This window comes from Coturnix japonica, chromosome 1, assembly GCF_054131305.1.
Source record: "Coturnix japonica strain WE chromosome 1, WE-NBRP24, whole genome shotgun sequence".
Taxonomy (NCBI): Eukaryota; Metazoa; Chordata; class Aves; order Galliformes; family Phasianidae; genus Coturnix; species Coturnix japonica.
Window position 1 is genome coordinate 131347570 of NC_140663.1, and position 21456 is coordinate 131369025.

A 21456-nucleotide genomic window follows, 5' to 3' on the forward strand; every position below is an offset into this window, starting at 1 on the left:
TGTGGCCCTCCACTGGACTCCCTCCAGAAGTTCCCTGTCTTTCTTTCACTGAGGAGCCCAGAACTGGACACAGACTCCAGATGTGGATCCACCAAGGCAGGGTAGAGGGGAAGAATCACCTCCCTTGACCTGCTGGCCACACTTTTTCATGCAATCCAGGATACCTCTGGTCTTCTTGGCAGTTACTCTATTTTCAATATATAGTGTCTTGGAAGATGTGAATTTGGAGGGAGGGAAGGAGGCACTTGAGGCAGTGCCACAACTATTTAAAAATTGTGTTAAAATAATGATATTTGTGCCATTAAATGATCACTTACATGGCTTACTATGTACTAGAATAATTAAAAACAAACAAGAACAACAACAGAAACCAGAAATATCATAAGTTACAGCTTTTTGCTGAGACAAGATTCAGTGCTACTACAGTATAACACCCTCAGACCACAGAGCCCTAACGCAAGCAGTAGCTGCTGTGAGCAATGCTGCAAATAACTGAACCAAAAATCAAACCTCCATGGAGGCAATTGGTAGTTTTCAGTGATTAACTAGAACAAAGTGGCAGAAGCTTGATAATCTTTGCTGACAGACCCAAGTTTGCAACAAAACCCATATCAAATTCAGGATTTTATGTGACTCCATCCAGAAGCAATGTACCTCTATTGGAGAACAGCATCCCCCGTGTCCTTGCCAGCTGGAAGCCTGTTGAGCCCCAGTCGGCCAACTGCTTTTGAAGCAGTTAAACAATTCTGCCTCCAAAACATTTTTCCTCTGAGCCAAATTACAGGCATTAGGATAGCAGCAGTGTCGGCTTTGCCAGCCAGAACTAAAATTAGGTTGTGTGATTTATTTTACAGCTTGTTTGGGTGCTGAGACATAGTGCCAGATCTGTACACAGACTCCCTGTATTTATATGGAGGAAGAAAAACTGGAGGAGAGAAAGACACGGGGGTGGGGGGGAGGGAGGGGTAATACGTCAAGAAGGTAAAAGTAGGGAAGAGAGAGGAGCTAAATGGCTGCGGACATAAAATGCAACCTGCGTCAGTTTTAGATTGGCTGTAACTGCTGATGGAATGCAGTCCTGAAAAGTCATGCCAACAGGAACAGCAGGAGGTAAAAACTAAGCCTGACGATTTCTTTAAGGCATCTTTTGATAATGAGGTTCAGTGTTCTGTATTGCTTGCCTTAAGACAAGAAAAAACTATGGAGAGAAACTGTAAGTATCTCTTGTGAATGAAGCTCTTCCACAAAGAAGCTTTTGCTTTGAGAATATTTCCATAGCTAGATGACAAAATAAGCATTTTGGTATGTAAAATAATACATATATATATATAAAGTGACAGTGTTTCATGCTCTCTTTCTGTACTTGCTCTTCTGTGCAAATGGAGCTGCTCTGCTTTCAGTCTGGTATTAACTATGACCACTTTCAAGAAACAGAGGATTCTCTTTAAACCTCCTGAGCCTAAAGAAAAAAACCCATCTCTGATAGGTTCAATACCCTGTTAACCTTTCCCATGGTGTCTTCCTAATTTGGAAACCCAGGTCTTGCTTACTCAATATTGGTTAGGAAACATTCAAAAGAATCGTAGGATCATAGAATGACTTGGGACTTTAAAGAACATCCAGTTCCATCCCCCTGCTGTGGGCAGGGCTGCCACCCACTGGATCAGTATGAGCAGGACCCCCGGCCAGCCAGGCCTTGAACACCTCCAGGAGCTAAAATGGACAGGCTTCCAGTCCCAGCTGTGGCTCAGTACTGTGTTATGAAATGTTGGTAGGGTCTAGTACTAAATGTGGAGGTTGGTGGCCATGCCTGTGGCAGGAGGGTTGGAGATTCATGATCCTTGAGGTCCCTTCCAATTTCTGTCATCCAGTGACTTTCTGTGGCACAGCAGTGGACATACATACACAGGCTGCACACCTGGATACCCAGTGCCTTAGCAGTGCTTACGGCTTTGTAGCACCATCCCACCCCACCAAAGCACATCATGTCTGATCCACCAGCTCATCCATTTGGATTAATTTCTGCTTTTTCCTCTGTAGCTCAGCCTTGGTTGATCAGGTTAGGTCAAACTTGACCATCTCTAGAGGTGGCCTCCATCTCCTACAATCCTGTGTGATACTGTCACTATGTAACCATACAGCCCTTAGTTGTGCCCGGTTATAGGACGCTGAACTCCTTCACTTCTCACACCACAGTTAGATATCACAAACACTGGAGGACTTCGATGTGTACGTGTCTACAGTATAAATAGCAGACTCAAAGCAAGCTCCTCCGTGCCCTTTACACTGAGGTGACCCAGGGTTCGGTCTCAGCTGCTCAGCCGCTCGGGGCGCTGCGGGTCTGCGGGATCTCTGGGCCATCCCTGCCCAGAACTACACCTCCCAGCAGCGCCGCTCCGGGAAGTGCTGCCTGGCCGCCGGAGGAGGCAGGAGTCCGCCCCATTCCCTCCTTCCTTCCCTCCTTCTCTCCCCGCGGGATGCTGCGCTGAGCGGAGCCGACCGGCTACTCGCAGCCCCCCTCACGGGGACGCTCGGCGCTTGGTCCCGGCTTCCCCCGGCTCCTCGGCGGTTCGGTTCCGTCGGGGTTGGCCCTGTAAATGTGTAGCATATGGTGCGTGGCGCTGGGGGTCCTCGCTCTGGGCGCTGCAGTGAGCGGCGAGGGCCGGCTGAGCGCCGAGCACAGCGCAGTATGGGGGCCAGGGCTGCGAGCCGAGGCCGTGCTACCCGCTCGCTACTTCTACCTGCAGGCCGTGGACACCGAGGGGCAGAGGTAAGTGCTGCGGCTGTTCTCGCAGACTTTGCTCTTGGCTGATGGCTGGAAAACCGAGAGATCGATCGAAAAGTTACTTTTCCTCTGGTATTTGCCTCCCCACAGCAGGCATGTGGCAATGTGACCTTCCCCGAGCTAAGCAGCTTCTGATGTGTTTGCAGGAAAGACTGGTCCAGGCAACAGTTTATGATTTGCGCCAGGGCAAGTTTAGGTTGGATATTAGGAAGAACTTTACAGAAAGGGTAGTTAGGTACTGGAATAGGCTCCCCAGGGAGGTGGTTGAATCGCCATCCCTGGTTGTGTTTAAGAGCTGTTTGGATGTGGTGCTCAGGGATATGATTTAGTGTAGGGTTCTTAGAGTTAGGGTACTATGGTTAGACTGTGGTTGGACTTGATGATCTTCAAGGTCTTTTCCAACCTGGGTAATTCTATGATTTTATGATTTAAGTAGCTTTGTCAAATACATAACAGTAACTGGGGTGTTTAATTTACAGTTTAGCTATATGAGTGTCCTGCCTCTTTCCACTGTTAGAAATATGAGTGTTTCTCTCAAACATGGTGGCCCCAGATCAGTAGAGTCATTTAGGGTGTATGCTGTAGAACACCAGGTGGTGGATGCCCCATCCTTGGAGACATTCAAGGTCAGGCTGGATGGGGCTCTGAGCAACCTGATGGAGCTGTAGGTCTCTGATCACTGCAAGGGATTTGGACTAGATGGCCTTTAAGAGTCCCTCCAACTCCAGCTCCATGATTCGTAGGATTTATATACATAAACTTGTTAATAGGTAAACTTATTATGTTCAGAAGAAACATGTGGCTTTCCATTTCATCATCATACCTTCTCGTTTCCTTCTCAAGCAGGGCTGTGTGGCCTTATCCATGTATCCTTACAAGAATGGACGCCACATTACTCTGATTCCATAGTGATTGCTACAAAGTTAGGGAACAATTCTCAGTTCCTAGGTCCAGAATGATGCCTCAGCCACATCTCAGTCCAGTACTGGGACATGACAAGGTTCTCTGCACGTCTTATTCAGCTTTCTATGGGAGATAAGTCCTGACCTCACAAGCTAGAGAGGAACTCAGAGTGCTCCAGACAGGCTGTCCGGCTGACCATATATAATATGTCTACTAAGACCCATTTATTTCTGTGCTTTCTACCTTCAGGAAAATCATGCCTGCTTAGTGAACATTAGGATGTGCTGATAAAGACCTAGTACTGCTCAGTGAAGTTGCTGGATACCTGTCAGCTTTAAAAATAACAGAGAAAACTAAGAAAACTGTTGTGTGTTTACCTCTTATTTAAGCTCTCGCTTACTGTTTTGGTAGGTTCACTTCATCGCCAGGTGAAAATGCATTCCAGGTGAAGATCACTGCTCCCGATGAGCAGTTCACTCGGGTTGGTGTGCAAGTATTGGACAGGAAAGATGGTTCCTTCATTGTGAGGTATAGGATGTATGCAAGCTACAAAAGCCTGAAGATAGAAGTCAAAACCAAAGATAAACATGTTGCAAAGTCTCCATATATTTTAAAAGGTAAGAAGCAGCCACTCTACATAGACTTCATATTGTGGCTTTTTCTCAGAAACTGTATTCTGGAGTGTTTTCAAGGGTTAGCATAGAATTCTGCAGGGCCTCAGCACTTCTCTGTTGAGGACTATCAAGTCCCATTGAAATTATGGGCTATTTGTATTTGTCCTACATGTGCTATTCACTATAGTGAAAAGGAAGAAATGCTGTGAATCTAATTCCAAGCAAGTGGAGGGTTCAGACAGAAGCTGATGTAGACAGGACCATGTCTATTTAGAGCTGCTGAACATTTGGCCCTAAAGTACTAGTGCCCAGTGCCTGACTCTTCTTTCTGATCTCAGTGTCTTTATACTGTGACTTACTGAATAAGTAAAATAAAATAAAATAAAATAAAATAAAATAAAATAAAATGTTAAATGTGTTCCTAACAGGACCGGTTTACCATGAAAACTGTGACTGCCCCCAGGAGGAGAGCAGTGTCTGGCTGGAAGAGATGAACTGTCCTCAGGTCTTTCCACAGATTCAAAGAGACTTAGCAAATTTTCCCGTTGTTGATCCAGATAAGATTGCAATAGAAATCCCACAGAGGTTTGGACAAAGACAGAGCTTGTGTCATTACACCATCAAAGACAATGAGGTACAGTATGGGTTGATCTGGAGTACTTGCAGGGATTTGGTGGCAAGTGATACAATTAGGCTTCCTTGGCTGTTTCCAGCTGAAAGGCCTCTCATTATCTGACCTTCAAGAAACTTCTTTTGCTGGCTTCTCTGTCCTTGGAACTGAATTATCTGCAGTTTGTATGTAAGCTATTAATATCTGCTCTGCTTTGTACAGTGCTTTCTGCCCATGTTACAACTGAAGCACAGTGAAGGTAAATTTCTTTTAGAGCAATCACTATGAGTACTGGGAACAGAACTAAGTCTCTTAAATAGCAGTTCAGTTTTCTGTTCTCTGTGGTATTGCTGTAGAGTGTCGTGATCATCCATCAGTGAACTCGGAGGTGAAGAAATACCACCTAGCTCAATTGAGATCAGAGCTACAGTCCTCTGTAATAAAACTGTACTTACTTCAGTAGCTTGATATGGAAACTATGTGAACAGATACTAAGTTAACTAAAAGAGCTATTAATTGTGTCAGCCATTCTCTGATGTTGAAAATGCCAGACCAGTAAAATATTTGGGTTATTTTCAGGTTTATATAAAGACGTATGGGGAACATGTTGGCTTCAGAATTTTCATGGATGCTATACTTCTTTCTTTGACAAGAAAAGTGAGTATATCGATATAGTCCTTTATTCTGTATGTTCTAATTGATTAGACTTTTGCTTAACAAACACATTTTTAAAAGCATCTTGAAAGATAAGGCAGTTGGTATTGAACAACTTGGGTTTATCATCCAAAAATCAAGTGTGTTTCTTTCAAGTTGTATAGTTTTCTTCTATGACAAATATACACATTAGCAGACTGAATAAATGAAAGAAATGTATTTTTCTTCTGTATCACAGAATGACCCGGGTTGGAAGGGACCTCAAGGATCATGTAGTTCCAACCCCCCTGCCTGGCAGGGCCACCCAACATACACCTTTACTAGATCAGGTTGCCCAGGGCCCCGTCCAACCTGGTCTTGAACACCTCCAAGGACGGGGCATCCACAACCTCCCTGGGCAGCCTGTTCCAGGGCCTAACCACTCTCCTAGTGAAGAACTTTCCCCTAACATCCAAATCTTCCCCCTAACATCCAAATGTATGCTCAGAATTAATATTCTATTAGATCGTGCCACTGAAAAGCAGTTGGTCTACTGTGCTAAAGAAACAAATTTAGCCTGTTGAATGGTTCTGTCACTGAGCCAGTTCCTCAGGGACTGGTGCTGGGACCAGTGCAATTGAACATCTTTGTAGGCGACACGAACAGTGGGACTGAGTGCATCCTCTGCAAGTGCAGATGACACGCTAGAGGGAAGAGATGCTATCCAGATGGACCTGAACAGAAAGATGAGCTCATACCAACCTCATGAAGCTCAACAAGGCCAAGTGCAAGGTTGTGCGCTTGAGTCGGGGCAATCCCAAGCACAGATACAGGCTGGGAGGAGAATGGCTTGAGAGCAGCCCTGAGAAGGATTTGGGGGTGTCAGCTGACGAAAGATTCAACGATTCCATGATGTAGATAAAATGTAACACATAGCTTTTCTATGCCCGCTATAACCACTAGATGGCACTGTACTAATAAAGTTAAGTGACAAAGGTTAGAAAGAATAGCCAACCCAGTCTGAAATGAAGGCATACGAATCCTTTTCTGTCAGAGTGCATACTGAAGACAAGAAGTATTGTTTTGGGTCTTTGTCTTTAGAATTTCTGGATGTCTCTGCTGAGTTATGAGAGGAAAACATCATCGATCATTTGGAGGGTTTTTATATTCAACACATGATTAATTTCTCTGTAAATTTAATTAGAAAATCAGTGAAACTTATTCTATTCACAGAAGAACCTTGAAATGTTAGACTGTAACCAGCCATTGTGCAGTGAAGAGTAAGGGTGTTTTATGAGGAGAAATGCTTTGAGATATTTATATGTGGTGGCAAGTCAGCAGTGGGTTTTAATTCTATTTTTACACATGCATGTATATTTTAATATGAGAATTTGTGCCTCCTTTGTGTCTAGGTGAAAATGCCAGATGTAGAATTTTTTGTCAACTTGGGGGATTGGCCTCTGGAGAAAAAGAAACCCCCACAGAACCTGCACCCTATCTTCTCATGGTGCGGGTCCAGTGAATCAAAAGACATTGTCATGCCAACATATGACTTGACAGATTCGGTTTTGGAGACTATGGGACGGTAAGAAATCTTTTAAGTTGCTCACAAAGTTCACAATGAATGTACTTCCAAAAAGATATTTTCAGTAAGTTAACTGCTTTACTTATTTATTGAGATGTTGGCATATTGCAGGTAGGCAATAGCTATGTGGTCGGTATCTTCGCATTGATCAATTTGTGCGTTATATAACATTTAAAATACACAAAACCAGCACTTAAGAGTGTATTTTTAAGGGTAGACACTTTGTTTGCTTCCCTTGTTTCACCGGAGTGAATATGATGACCAGGACTCTTCCTGATTTTTCTAGAACACTGTGCCTTTCATAGTTTTTTGTAGCCAGAATTCTCAACCAAGGATCTGCCATCTCCCACTCAGTTTACTGATGGTAACAACCCTGGTGTTGTCTTGGAGCACTACAAAATCAGCTTCTAAGATACCTTCGTTAGTTATTTTTAGCCTATTTATCGCTGCAGTGCATTAAATTTGGGTTTCTAGCCTTTGCTTACCCCCCACACCCATAGTTTATGTGCCTTAATTCAGCAGGGTTTTTAAATAAAGTAAATATAATCTATTAAGCTAGTTACATACAAACTTTGTTTTGGACTAATCACAGCTGCCTCATCACCATTATCAGTTACTGCATAACCCTCCATCACCCATCTGTCTGGCAATCATATCCACCTCTAGCCACTCTTTTCCGTGGCAGCTGATGGGTCCTTTTTCCACACACAGTGTTGTCACTGGTGTTGTTTTAGATGCTATCTTGGTATAAAGCTGTGAACTTGGTGGCCAGGAGAGAGGGAGGTGATTGTGCTCTTCTACTCAGCTCTTGTGAGACCCCATCTGGAGTACTGCGTTCAGGTCTGGGGCCCCCAGCAAAAGAAAGATACTGAGCTCTTGGAACAAGTCCAGAGGAGGGCCACTAAGATCAGAGGGCTGGAGCAGCTCTCCTGTGAAGAAAGGTTGGGGGAACTTGGCTTGTTTAGCTTGGAGAGTAGAAGGCTCAGGGGAGACCTCGTTGTGGTCTTCCAGTACTTGAAGGGATTGTATAAACAGGAGGGGAAATGTCTGTTTACAAAGGTGGACAGTGATAGGACAAGGGGGAATGGTTTAAATCTAACACAGGGAGGTTTAGTTTAGATATTAGGAGGAAGTTTTTCACACAGAAGGTGGTGACACACTGGAACAGGTTGCCCAAGGAGGCTGTGGATGCCCCATCCCTGGAGGCATTCAAGACAAGGCTGGATGTGGCTCTGGGCAGCCTGGTCTGGTGTTTAGTGACCCTCCACATAGCAGGGGGGTTGAAACTAGATGATCATTGTGGTCCTTTTCAACCCAGGCCATTCTGTGATGATTCTATGAACTTTACATTCCTTATCTTTTTTATCACTGCAAGAATTACAATACACATATGGGTGTATTTAGGACTTAACTTCATCTTTGGTATTTACCTATTAGTACTCAAGTTATTTCAAGTAACCGCACTTAAATAAATTAAAATCATATGTAAGAAAATTCCAGAGGCATCACCTTTAATCATTTCTTTCTCTTCCAGTGTCAGTCTGGATATGATGTCAGTTCAAGCAAATACTGGCCCATCATGGGAAGACAAGAATACCACAGCATTCTGGAGAGGACGTGACAGCCGCAAAGAGAGGCTCGAACTTGTAAAGCTCAGTAGAAAATATCCAGAGATTATAGATGCTGCTTTCACAAATTTCTTTTTTTTTAAACATGATGAGAACCTTTATGGCCCCATTGTCAAGCACATTTCATTTTTTGATTTCTTTAAGGTAAGACACTACTCATTTGTGTAGAATCAGGTTCTCAGCGTTTCCCATTATCAAATAACTTTGTAAATATTAGTTATAATAAAATGATTTTAGTTTTTCAGCACAACACCAATGACAAGCATGAATAGGCATCCCTCCACCGGGATTAACTGCTGTGTAGCTCTTAAGATTGAGAATAATGATACTTGATTTACATCTGAAGGTTCTGTAGAACCTTTTGTAATCTAATAACTCCAAGTTCCTTTTTATTTCTTTTTCCTGATTCAGCGATCAGGACTACTAACATAACTAACATAGTGGGAAAATCAGTGGATGAAGTGGCACATCTACCCTCATATCCAAGGATGAGCGTCTAAGAATCCTGGACAACTTAACTGATGAAGAGGGCATCTCTGTGTACCCTGCACTGTGATGAATTCCAAACTAAATAACTAAAGCTACTTAAATTCTGGTGCTTGCCTAGCCAATCCTACATATCTCAATATCAGCAAGTCAGTAATACCAGTGCCCTCAGATTAATACATTCTAACCAAGCTACTTGCGTCTTGTCTGTTAATAACATATGGCCTTTTTTTCTTTTCCCAGTATAAATACCAAATTAACATTGATGGCACAGTGGCAGCATATAGATTGCCTTATCTACTAGCAGGAAACAGTGTAGTGCTAAAGCAAGACTCCATCTACTATGAGCATTTTTATAATGAGCTGCAGCCGTGGAAACACTATATTCCATTTAAAAGTGACCTGAGTGATCTACTAGAAAAACTACAGTGGGCGAAAGAGCACGATGAAGAGGTAAAATACACGCTTAGAAGTACTCAGCAATGTTGCTGGACAAAATAAAGGAAGTAAAAGTGCATTTCTTTTTTCTAAGAAACCTATTGTTTCCTTCTGAAAGGACATCAGAGTAAGTGTCATCAATTGCATAAAAGTACTTTTTAAAGGTACACAGTACTGCACTTAGTTTGGAAACTATACTGTATTTCGGAGACTGCCTTACTTATAAAGTTAAGAGTGCATAAAATTCTGGTCCTTTCCATTCATCGGTAAAAGATTTACATTTATCATTTACAGTGAGGGTGACGGAGCACTGGAACAGGCTGCCCAGGGAGGTGGTGGAGTCTCCTTCTCTGGAGATATTCAAGACCCGCCTGGACGCCTACCTGTGTGACATGGTGTAGGGAACCTGCTTTGGCAGGGGGGTTGGACCCGATGATCTCTAGAGGTCCCTTCCAACCCCTACAATTCTGTGATTCTGTGTCCATTTCATGGACAATTCAGAGCAGGGACTTTTAAACATCAGACAAATATCAATGCTAAGTTATCCTAAACTGCCAACGCTACACATGACTCTGGAATCAATCCCAGCACCCTGCAAGGACTGTTTTTACATAATTGTTATAAAACCTTCTATTATCTTTGACAGGCAAAGAAGATTGCAAAATCTGGACAAGAATTTGCAAGAAACAACCTCATGGGAGATCACATCTTTTGCTACTATTTCAAACTTTTCCAGGTTAGTATATTTTTAACTGCTACCACTACAGAAATAGAAATCCCAGAAGGAGAACTCTCACAAACACAGCTGCTAGAAATTGGCCAATCCAGTACTTGAAGACACAAAGCACGCAGCAGCAATTAGGAACTTTGGTTGCTGTATAAGCATTGTTTGCAGTTGTTTCCTTTGAAACTCCTTAAGACGATGCTGGTGGTGTGAGAGAAGCACTCAGATCCTATAAATCTTGATTTAATCTGCAATAACATGTTGCTCACAATGATCAAAGAATTCCACATCAGACACACACTCCATGAAGCACAGCTGAAAATATCTGTGCATTAGCACCGAGGTATTGAAACTGCAGTGAGGCACCCGAAGGGGGTTCCTGTCAACAGTTAAGTATCTGCTTACTCTTTCTGTGCCACAGTGTGGATGGAGTAACAGACTGTGTAGCTCTAGAATTCTTATGGAATTATTCAGCTGAGCTGTTGCACTATTTACAACCAAGTATATAATGTAATACGTGGGTGCTTCCGGTGGCGCAGTGGTAGGAATGCCGTTTTGCAACACCGGAGGCCCTGGGTTTGAATCCCCCCTGTGGCGCAAGTGGTAGAAGTGCCGCTCTGCTACACAGGAGGCTCGAATCCCGGGGGTTGGACTCGATGATCTCTAAGGTCCCTTCCAACCCGCACAAGACTGTGATACGTTTGTGAATTGATGTCACCTTCCTTTCTAAAACCTAGGAATACTCCCGTTTGCAAGTAAGCGAGCCAAAAATCAGAGATGGAATGGAGAAAGTGCAGCAGCCGGATGATGACCTTTTTCCATGTACTTGCCACAGAAAAAAGGTACAACACATCAAGTGTTAAATGTACAGTGCTGAATGCATTTAGTTCTGATTCAACCAGACTGGAACAATCATTGCTCGATACCACATAGTATCTATCAGTTACCGGGCTGTTAATGTCTTAGAAACATTTATTACTGTATTTGCAGGACTAGGAAGTTGAAATTTGAGTTTCCAATTAACTGAAAAATGTTTATTCTTTCTCTATTACAGACCAAAGATGAACTCTGACAGAAAGATTTCTATTCTTTTTTTTGAGTATTTACCTACATTCAAAATCACTTCTTAAGGAAAGAAGGAAAACGTTAATTAAAACCTCATTGAATATTACAAGGTTTACTCTGCCATGATCTACATATAGAAGAAAATCAGCCGCCACTTATTTCCTTTTTATCCAGCAGTAGCGATGGAGCCTTGTTCAAAAAAACACTACAATTTTTATATATTTTTTTTAAATAAAAACCATGTTTGTAACAGTCATTTGTTACACTTCTGAGCTACTTTTCAAGTAGATACCCTCAGTAAACTGAGACAGAATGTTCAGTATGCTAAGACTAGTTACAAGTATGTTCTGCAAAAGCATCCAGATGAAACCTGCAGATCTATTCCCTGGTGTATGTACCCAAAGTGGCCTTTCTCAGACCATAATTGTGTTCCTTCTGAGAGAGGCAATATTCCCAAAGACAATTATCTGGGGTTTGTAAAGTATTTTTTAATCTGAAGCAAAAATACAGCCTTTCAGAACACTATAGGTGTAGCAGATACAAAAATAAATAAAGAAAGTAGCATAGAGCACTGACTAGCAAAAATAAACCAGAGTCCCCACAGGAGCAGCCTTAGGCTGGAGCTGCAGCCCATGGAGAGGAGCCTGCAGTGGGGCAGGAGGGCTCTGGTAGCTCCCACCTGTGGGGACTCATGCTGAAGCAGTCCTCTCCTGAAGGGTAGGACCCGTGCTATGGAGCTGCATTGGAACAGTGCACGGAGAACTGCAGCTGGTGGGAAATCCACTCAGGGTCAGTTTGGGAATGATGGCATCCCATGGAGGGGACCCTACATGGAGCAGGGGCAGAGATGGACCATGGTAGAGCCAAAGGGACAAAACATTAGGGCCTAATGACAGTCTCCATACCGTACTCTCCTGTGTCACTTGGGAATAGGATGTAGAAGGGGGTGATTGGGCAATAGATGCTTAGGTTCAGCTCTGGGGCCTGCAATGTAAGGACAAGGAGCTGTCTGAGCAAGTGCTGAGGAGGACCATGAAGATGATCAGAGGGCTGGAGCATCCCTCCTACAGAGAAAGGCTGAGGGAGCTGTTTTTCCACTGACATTAAGGAGCTCAAATTCATTTTATGAACACAGACTCATAGAATTACTCAGGTTGGAAAAGACCTCAAAGATCATCAAGTCCAACTGCAGCGTAACCAGCCTCATCTCCAAATCCTCTTCTGTTGGACTTGAAGTCGACTTTAAATTCAACCAAGTTTGAACATAACTCCCCCATCAAAAGTGAGGATTTATTTTCTCTGTAACACTGTCACCTTCAAACCTGTAGGGCTACTTTATGTTCCTTTAGAAATTGACTGTAAACATTCAGATATGTACCATGCTTACTACATGTTATTGTTGGGGGATGAGCATTCTTGAGGCATCTTGTGATGGAAGACTACTGTATCTGATTAACATGCCTAACTTTCATCTTCCTGTAAGAACCTCCAGGTTAGAACTGGCAATTCAGCCTAGAGAAGAGAAGGTTGCGGGGTGACCTCATTGCAGCCTTTCAATACCTGAAGGGAACTTACTCCCAGGAGGGGAGTGAACTCTTTGAAAGGGCTGACAATAGCAGGACTAGGGGAAATGGTTTTAAGTTGAAAGAGGGAAGATTTAGGTTGGATGTTAGGGGGAAGTTCTTCACTAGGAGAGTGGTTAGGCCCTGGAACAGGCTGCCCCACCAGGGAGGTTGTGGATGCCCCGTCCTTGGAGGTGTTCAAGGCCAGGTTGGACGGAACCTGGACGGGGCCCTGGGCAACCTGATCTAGTAAAGGTGTATGTTTGGTGGCCCTGCCAGGCAGGGGGGTTGGAACTACATGATCCTTGAGGTCCCTTCCAACCTGGGTCATGCTGTGATTCTGTGAATTCACACAGTTCACAGCCATTCACACTGTAGCAGCAAGCTGAAAGCCGTAAGAATGCTGAACAACCAGAGGAGGTTTTGGGGAACTCTTGGTAGTGGGAATGAGACAATCACCACAGAAGACAGCATCAAGATGCTTTGCTCAGGACCAGCCCAGCTATTTCAACTCGCAGGTACTAATTCAGCTGATAAATGCATCGAAAGATTTGCTATCAAAATAATATTTGAAGATTTAAAAGACAACAACAATATTTACTTGGTAATGCAGAACATTAAATATTACATACTTTCCAAATGGAGTTACTAAAACTGTCCAGACTAATTTGATAGATTTTCCATCTTTCCTTTAATATGTTCTTTATTGTCTTAGATATTTTTTACACTCCTAAAAAAATATTTATACTTTAGACCTTGGAAAACCACTTGCTTTCAATAACACATCTTCAGCTGATGTGCTGCGTTTAGGGAAAGCCAACTGAAGATATTACTTAACCACTGCAAGTCATTTGTGCTCCATTTCAATATTCTCTCTAAGCCAAGAAAAAACTTGTACATTTATTTCTTCCATGACATCATCTTCTGTTCGGCCTTTAACTGCCATCCCATGGTTTGCCTTATCAATCCAATGGATTCTTTTAGGGGCTTTCATTTTGCTCGCCACGCTTTCTAACAGTCGCTACAGGGCAAATAAGAATGAGAAAGTTAGAAAATCAGCTGCTATTCACAGTATCACAGTCTCGTGCGGGTTGGAAGGGACCTTAGAGATCATCGAGTCCAACCCCCGGGATTCGAGCCTCCTGTGTAGCAGAGCGGCACTTCTACCACTTGCGCCACAGGGGGGATTCGAACCCAGGGCCTCCGGTGTTGCAAGTGGCATTCCTACCACTGCGCCACTGGAGGCACACAGGCGCCACTTAATTTGTAAAATCTATCCTACTAAAAAAGGACAAAATGTTATAATCAGAATTATTTATTTACAAAAAGGTAAGTTTCCTAAAGCAGATGATCAAGCATGATCCAGACACGCTAAAAAGGAATCTGCTCAGGTTTCTCTAAATCCAATGAAGTTTTCTACCTAAAACTTCCATCAGAGGAGATATATATTTAGAAAAGACTGCTAATCAAAGTTACAGCTGTGGATACCAGTAAAAACATCACTCAGACTCATTCCTGTTCCTACACACTATGCTGTCACAGCAAGATTTACAAGGATACTCACTTTTTCACACATCTCATCTGCTGATCCTGAGACAAACAGCACCGGGCACCTGATAAATAATAAATCTTCATCCCGAAGCTTGGACTGCAGTTTTGGTCGATGCAAAGGGTATGATAAGCATATCAGACCCTGAATGAAGTCATCTTTATCACCGTCCTGGCTAAGCTGACGTATCACAGAGGCAGCAGCTCGTGAGCCCATGGAACGGCCTTTCTCCCATATTAAAATAAAGGAAAAAAGTATATCTGCTATCACATCATCTGCATTCATAGTGTTAACAACTTATAAAACCAATCGATATGAATGTATTTAAGTGAACTGGTAGTACAAAATGCTACATATGCTTATCTACTCCATGAAAAGTACAGAGTCTAAATTTAACCTTTTTCTGCTGAAGACAATTGTCTGGTTGTAATGATTTCATTTAAAAAAGAAAGAAAAAGATAAATTAACAGGGATCCTTTGCAATATTGAGAAGAACAGCAGCCTTTCCCATTGGTGGGGGAGAGGGAGAGAAAGGCAGGTTCTATGCTAAAGCCCCCTGGAATTTCAAACAACAGTGCAATTACCTTGCATTGATTTATTTTTTTTTTCAAACAGCCTTAAAATTCATAAAACAAAACACAAGTTTGATGCTCCTTAATAACAGAACTAACCCAACAACTGTTCATGCACACAATAAATCTCAACTTAAATGCAAAAAGGGTTAAAAAAGTAAAGAAAGAAAGAATGAACCTGTAAACATGAGGTCAGTTAATAACAGAGTGGATATCAAAATACCTCCTCAAAGAAGAAGCAAACGAGCTGACAATGCTCTATAATTGAGTGTCAGAAGTGGCTGATTCCAGTGGGATTAACTTGCATCAGGGCAGATTTGGTTTCGCTTAGTCGGGCAACATTCTAAGTTTCCAGTATCAAGTTATTCCTAGTTACCCCCATCTACTTCCCTTTTTCACACAATGTGGCTGATATTCTATCTGCCACTAGAATTATACATTGAAATCAGCTTTGGGAAAATAGCTGTTTATGAGTAACTGGGATTCTTCAAGAAATTTAATTAGGAAAGTCCGTGGGAATTATCAGAGAACTCAGAGTTCTATCAGAGAACAGTCTTGCAAGTTACAAGTGATAAGCAAGTTTCCTCCCAATGTATCTGCAAAACAGTCTTCTGAACCTTTCCTCATCCTTCTAAGAGATCGCCACTATTATGAGGACAGTGAATAGATCTAGATGATCACACTAAAATAAATTATGTGAAAATGTCAAGCTACATATTCCCACCCATGATCCAGAAGCAGTTTTGTTCAAGCCAGCCATGACACAGCTAAGCTGTACGCCCATTGGGCTCACAGAATCACAGAATTACCCAGGTTGGAAGGGACCTCAAGGATCATGTAGTTCCAACCCCCCTGCCTGGCAGGGCCACCAAACATACACCTTTACTAGATCAGGTTGCCCAGGGCCCTGTCCAACCTGGTCTTGAACACCTCCAAGGACGGGGCATCCATAACCTCCCTGGGCAGCCTGTTCCAGGACCTAACCACTCTCCTAGTGAAGAACTTCCCCCTAACATCCAACCTAAATCTTCCCTCTTTTAACTTAAAACCTTTTCCCCTTGCCCAGTTAAAGAGCTTGTAGGACACCTAAATCCAGATCTCTAAATGGGCTTGGCACGTATGTTCCCACTGCAATCAGTGGACTTGTAGTCAATTTACAGAGATTACAGAGCATTCAATTCTCTGTGAAGACGCTTCTAACTGAACTGCTCTGTCTAGGCAATACTGACCAGTGGGAGTTTTTTCAGCTTGTGCCCATGTTAGACACCGAGCTTTGAGTGCCTCCTGAAAAAAATGAAAGCTGCCACCCATATCTGTTCTTTCACTTCTTACCAAAGCAGGACAGACTCCTAAGAATGGAGAAATTAAGATCATTTTCATTACAATCAATATACAAGAAAATTACAGATAACAAAAACCATACCTGCAAGGAAGACACCTGAAAGCTTATAATCATCAGAAAGCTTCAAGTATTCCTAAAGAAATGCAACAAGAAACATTGCAGTCAAAATTAAGACAGCGATAAGGTTGAGCATTTTTGTTTGCTTGCAGACACTAAACACACTGGGAGGCACTCTCAGCACTGCAGGTTAAACAAGGGACAGTTATTAGAAATTACTTGATTTTTTTCCCATAAAAATCACCATATTATCAGTTGCAGCAAAAATATAACAAGCAATTTCACACTAGCTCTCAGCAAAAGACTTCAGACAGCTCTCAGCAAAATTTCAGACACATCATCAAGTTACCAAAATGGTAAGCGAATCAAGTGTTAAGTGTATCAACTTACCTACCTACATACTCTTAGTTCAGCAAAGTGCAAAACAAAGAAGTAATACAAATATCCAATCCTGAGGCTTAAGGTAACACATTTCCAACAAAAAATAAATAACAAAAACATTTAAGAGACACTCAGATAAAATTCAGCAGCAATTTTTTCTGTTTTCAAGTAATAACTAATTGGATGTTATCTTAGCAGAGCTCCTTAACATTACCTTTACATATCAGCGTATTAATATAAACTCAATGACAACACTCTGTCTCCACACACACACACAAAAGAAAACAGACCCACATTAAGACTAGCCAAGTCCAACTTCAAGGTAACATACAACTGTGTAATATAATTACAGTGACATCATGCAAATTAATTCCTCAACTGAATTTAGTTCTACAATGGGAGCATCTGATGCTGGATACAAGGTGCTCAAGCTACATTCTTATACTTCAGTAAAAATAGCTAATCAGGAGCATTTCCACTCCCTCCTCCATGCTCCAGAACAAGACTCTAGGCTGATACTACTACAGCAAAACATTGCAAATTTAACAAAATCTGGGTATATAAAAACATTCTAAATAAAGTAGTAGCAGCAGAAATAAATAAATGTGGCCATTTAACAATTGAAATTGATTTTGAAATCAAAGAGTACTTAGATTCCAGGGATCTCATACACTACACTCAACTACGCCAACCGCTTGCTTCAAATTCTCCTTCATCTGTCCCCTACATATCTGTCCTCCTGCATGTCTCCTTGAAGTCTTCTTCTCTCATTCCTAAATCTACAGAGATCCAGAATTCCAAGCTCAGCTTCCTTCCTCTGAAAAACCTCTCCTAAAGCCATATATTTTCACTTACCCTCCTCAGCCAAACCTTTCTGCACTACCTACCTCCCATTTCCAGCCTAATCAAATTCTTTCATCTTTCCCACCTACAAATTTCCCCACAGAACTCTCTGTTGCCCTCTTCAAACACTTTTCTCAAGCTTTCCTTTCTCTCCTTGAGCTCATATGAGAACTGTCCCTGCTCTTTTTGCACATGGGCACTGCTCCATTGAGCTAACTGTATCAGCTATCACTTCTCATCTTCCCATTGTTGCTTGACTAATCTCTGATGGTAACTTTAGAAACCCAGAAGCAGAGAGAATGTAAATATATTTATATATTTAGATATATACGTAAATTCTTTGCATCCATGGATCTAAGCTTTGGCAGAATTTGATCACTTCTTACCACAACTGTTCTGTAAGCTTTCGTCCTATAAGCAATGTTAAGGCCTTTACAAGTAAACCGCAGGCACAGAATTCCCTGCGATGCAAGGTAGGCTGACAAAGAAACTAACTGAGGAAAATTCATATCTCCTCCAGCTCCATGTGTAAGAATCACTCCATATCTTAATTTCTTCCTTGGGACATTAAAGATAGCATCAAGTTGTTTGTTTCCAAAAGGTATTTTCACTTTAACCTGCAAATGAAACAGAAAAAAAAGAAGTCATCAAGAAGAAAAAGTTATTTTTCCAGTCTGCACATTATGATGAAGAATACTGGATAATAGTTGGGGGGAAAAGATTACAAGTTCACTCTTATTCCCTCTGTTTAAGAGTACTGGATGGGTAACTACATATGGCTGGACTGGGCTCTGAGCAACCTGATCTAGCTGAAGGTGTCCCCATTCATTGCAGGAACACTGGACTAGATGGCCTTTAAAGGTCTCTTCCAACTCAAAGGATTATACAATTCTTCGAAAAGACTAAACTGGAATATTATAGAAAATAGTTTTGAGTGCACTTGTTTTAGATATTACAAACAATCATAAGAAAATAACAAATAAGTGCTGGTTGTTTTTTTTTTTCACTGAGTATTCAGTCACAGGTTTCATACATGTTTGTAACTGAAATTCTAAGATGAACTAAGGCACTTGCTTTTTAATTGGCATCCAAGCCCACAGAAATGTAAAATACAAAGACACATTTTGATGTTTCCAAGACACACAGCAGTAACTGCTCAACAAAGAGGCAGGCTGCGTACTGTCACAGACTGATTTTTCCCCAGGAACAGGGGAGAGACAACCTAAATACAGTTAAAACCAGCATCGTGCTGCCTGTCCAGAAGACACCTGGACAAGCTGATGATGATCTTCATACAGAGGGTGGTGACACACTGGAATCCCCATCCCTGGAGGCATTCAAGGCCAGGCTGGATGTGGCTCTGGGCAGCTCAGTCTGGTGGTTGGCAACCCTGCACATAGCAGAGGGTTGAAACTAGATGATCATTGTGGTCCTTTTCAACCCAGGCCATTGTTTGATTCTATGATATGTAAGGCCAGCTGACAAAAAGGGGGCTGGAACGCACGCATAGAACCATATGCACTAGAACTCTCAAAAGTAAAGGAAGGCTGGGATAAAAAGCCTGTTCTGCACCACAGCATGCCCTACTACCACTGCTGCCCAAAGTGTACGGTTCTCAGTGGGCACATACAGAGAGTGACAGAGGTCTGAATGTCCAGCGCTTCTGCTTCTTCTCTACTGGGACGTTGCTCCCAAATCTCCTGCACTTCTGAGCCTGACGCTGCTCCTTTCAACATTTTCCACCAATATCAAAAACTCCGGATCTTAAGCGATGGAGAGGAGAGGGAGGAGTGCCGGCCATACCTCTGCGTGCCCGCTCATTTCTCTCCGAGGGGTTGAGGTGCATCCAAGCTAAGGCTGAGGCACAAAACCCGGCCGAGATTTCAGGAGACAACCCACAACACAACACCCCTACAACAGAAAGAGCGCATGCACGGAAGAATCAGTCCCTGGTATGATCCCGCCCCATGTTGAGCGACAGCTCGCCTCCCCAATCATCATCCCTTGGTAACGCAAGGCAACGCTTGTGGTATTTATGGATGAAGTATTTCACGGATACGTTCAAAATAGTGTTCTAAAATTGGTGGGCAACTGGTCAGTTTGCTTTCATTAGCAAAGCAGCGTACAAAATGCATGTAGGTTAGGACGCCTCCTCAGCAGCCAGCTCCTCAGACCCAGGTATTCAGTCCTCCTCAGAAAGTCCATCTGTAACTGCAGGCGAGGAGGTCTAAACTCCTCTAAACCTTATTTATTTCTCTTATTCACCTTATTCTTATTTTTGGTTTTAGAGCATTCATTGTGGAACACATATCACATTAAATCACATTTAACTCCTTCCCACTGGAAAAGTGTTTTCTTCTGCTTCCCATATCTGGTATCGGATCGCTTCCTATTTTCTCCATCACTTTCTTAACCCTATCTTCAATACAGTACTTAAAACTCCTCTACATATACACAGTGTTCAAGGGGGAACATATAACATTTTTAGGGGAACATATAAGCAGATTCTGATTGATTTTCACCTATGCTGAGTAACTCCTCTGAAATCTATGTGTTCATGACCAGGGGTCTTTAAAATTGGACTGTTTTTTCTTTACATGCTTAAATATGAATTTCATTTCATAACCTTAACCTTACATCACTTCTGGAAATTGAGGTTTATTCTCAAATCAATATATGATGCTCAATAATCTAAATTTATCATCAAATATGAAAATTATGACAGATACGTGGTTTGATGTGTGTCACTGAGAATATATGTTGTGTGTTATAATAACATATATGCTGCTGTAGGCACCTGTGATGGATTTGATATGCCAAAGACAGCTGGGTTTGAAGAAACAATGGCAGTTTATCAAAGAATGACATTATCCAGAATCTAAACTTGGAACTTGTTAGATTTTGGGATTGCATCACACAGATGCTTATATTCTGCTGTTAGTAATGTCATCTGCCAACAAAGTCAGTGAGCTTCTTTGTTAGAGCTTTATTTGAGACTAATCAGAAGGTGAATTACTACAGCTGAACTTAAACCTTTTCTGCTAGTTGTAATTTTGTAATTAATAAATAAGCTATTGTGTTTACTGGGTGATTTGACCATTTCACATTGATAACGTTGCTGTTTTGTTGTTTTAGTTTTCATTGGGATCTCAGCTTACTCATTGCATCCATCATTAATTAGCTTTACCACACTCCTGGGGAAGACATTTGGCTTTGTAAGTGTAGTGCTAAACAGAAGGGCTATACTTTGAGATGTGCCATCAAAATATGTACTTCTGGGATTGCAAATTTTGGACCCTATAAATTTCTCTTGGTCTTCATGAGGGATTTTGCATTCTTTCATTATTTTTGATCAATGCAACCACTTCATTTTCAAGCAGCAGCTGCTATAGTTCATTAGTACACTGAGCTGGGGATTGCTGGCAGGAGGTAATCCTGGCTATTCTTTCCTTGGCTGTCAGCAAAGTGACCTGGCTAGGAAACAGTGGAACAAACTTTTCTGCTCCACTGCTGCATTAGAAGAATTAATACTTTTGGCACGCTCATCTAAGCTGCAAATGCTAAACTCTGTTCCTTACATGTTTTCATTCTGAAATTTCACTCCATTTCTATCTATTGCTCTTAATCAGATAAATAAGCACGTTCAGGAATGGTAACAAACACTGTTGTCACTGCTAGG

General features: G+C 42.1%; 2 protein-coding genes across 6 annotated transcripts; one reads left to right on the plus strand and one right to left on the minus strand.

Annotated features, from left to right (window-relative positions):
* The first annotated feature begins 2464 nt into the window (after positions 1–2464).
* Positions 2465–11727, plus strand: POGLUT2 (protein O-glucosyltransferase 2). The gene is made up of 10 exons (XM_015851479.3): positions 2465–2770; positions 4100–4305; positions 4731–4936; positions 5492–5569; positions 6958–7130; positions 8665–8902; positions 9488–9697; positions 10329–10418; positions 11144–11248; positions 11461–11727. Exons 1-10 carry the CDS (start codon positions 2598–2600, stop codon positions 11476–11478), a joined length of 1497 nt encoding a protein of 498 aa, XP_015706965.1. The 5' UTR covers positions 2465–2597; the 3' UTR covers positions 11479–11727.
* TEX30 (testis expressed 30) lies at positions 10298–19704 on the minus strand. 5 transcript variants are annotated; one of them, XM_015851481.3, is made up of 5 exons: positions 19581–19704; positions 18164–18394; positions 16578–16629; positions 14598–14806; positions 10298–10654 (listed from the first exon to the last, which is right to left on the minus strand). In XM_015851481.3, the coding sequence occupies exons 1-5, from the start codon at positions 19596–19598 to the stop codon at positions 10541–10543; spliced, it is 624 nt and encodes a 207-aa protein (XP_015706967.2). In that variant the 5' UTR covers positions 19599–19704; the 3' UTR covers positions 10298–10540. The 5 variants fall into 5 exon arrangements, with proteins under 5 accessions (XP_015706967.2, XP_085408933.1, XP_085408921.1 ...); XM_015851480.3 differs by lacking the exon at positions 10298–10654 and adding an exon at positions 13602–14054; XM_085552807.1 differs by lacking the exon at positions 14598–14806.
* Between the last annotated feature and the right edge of the window lie 1752 nt (positions 19705–21456).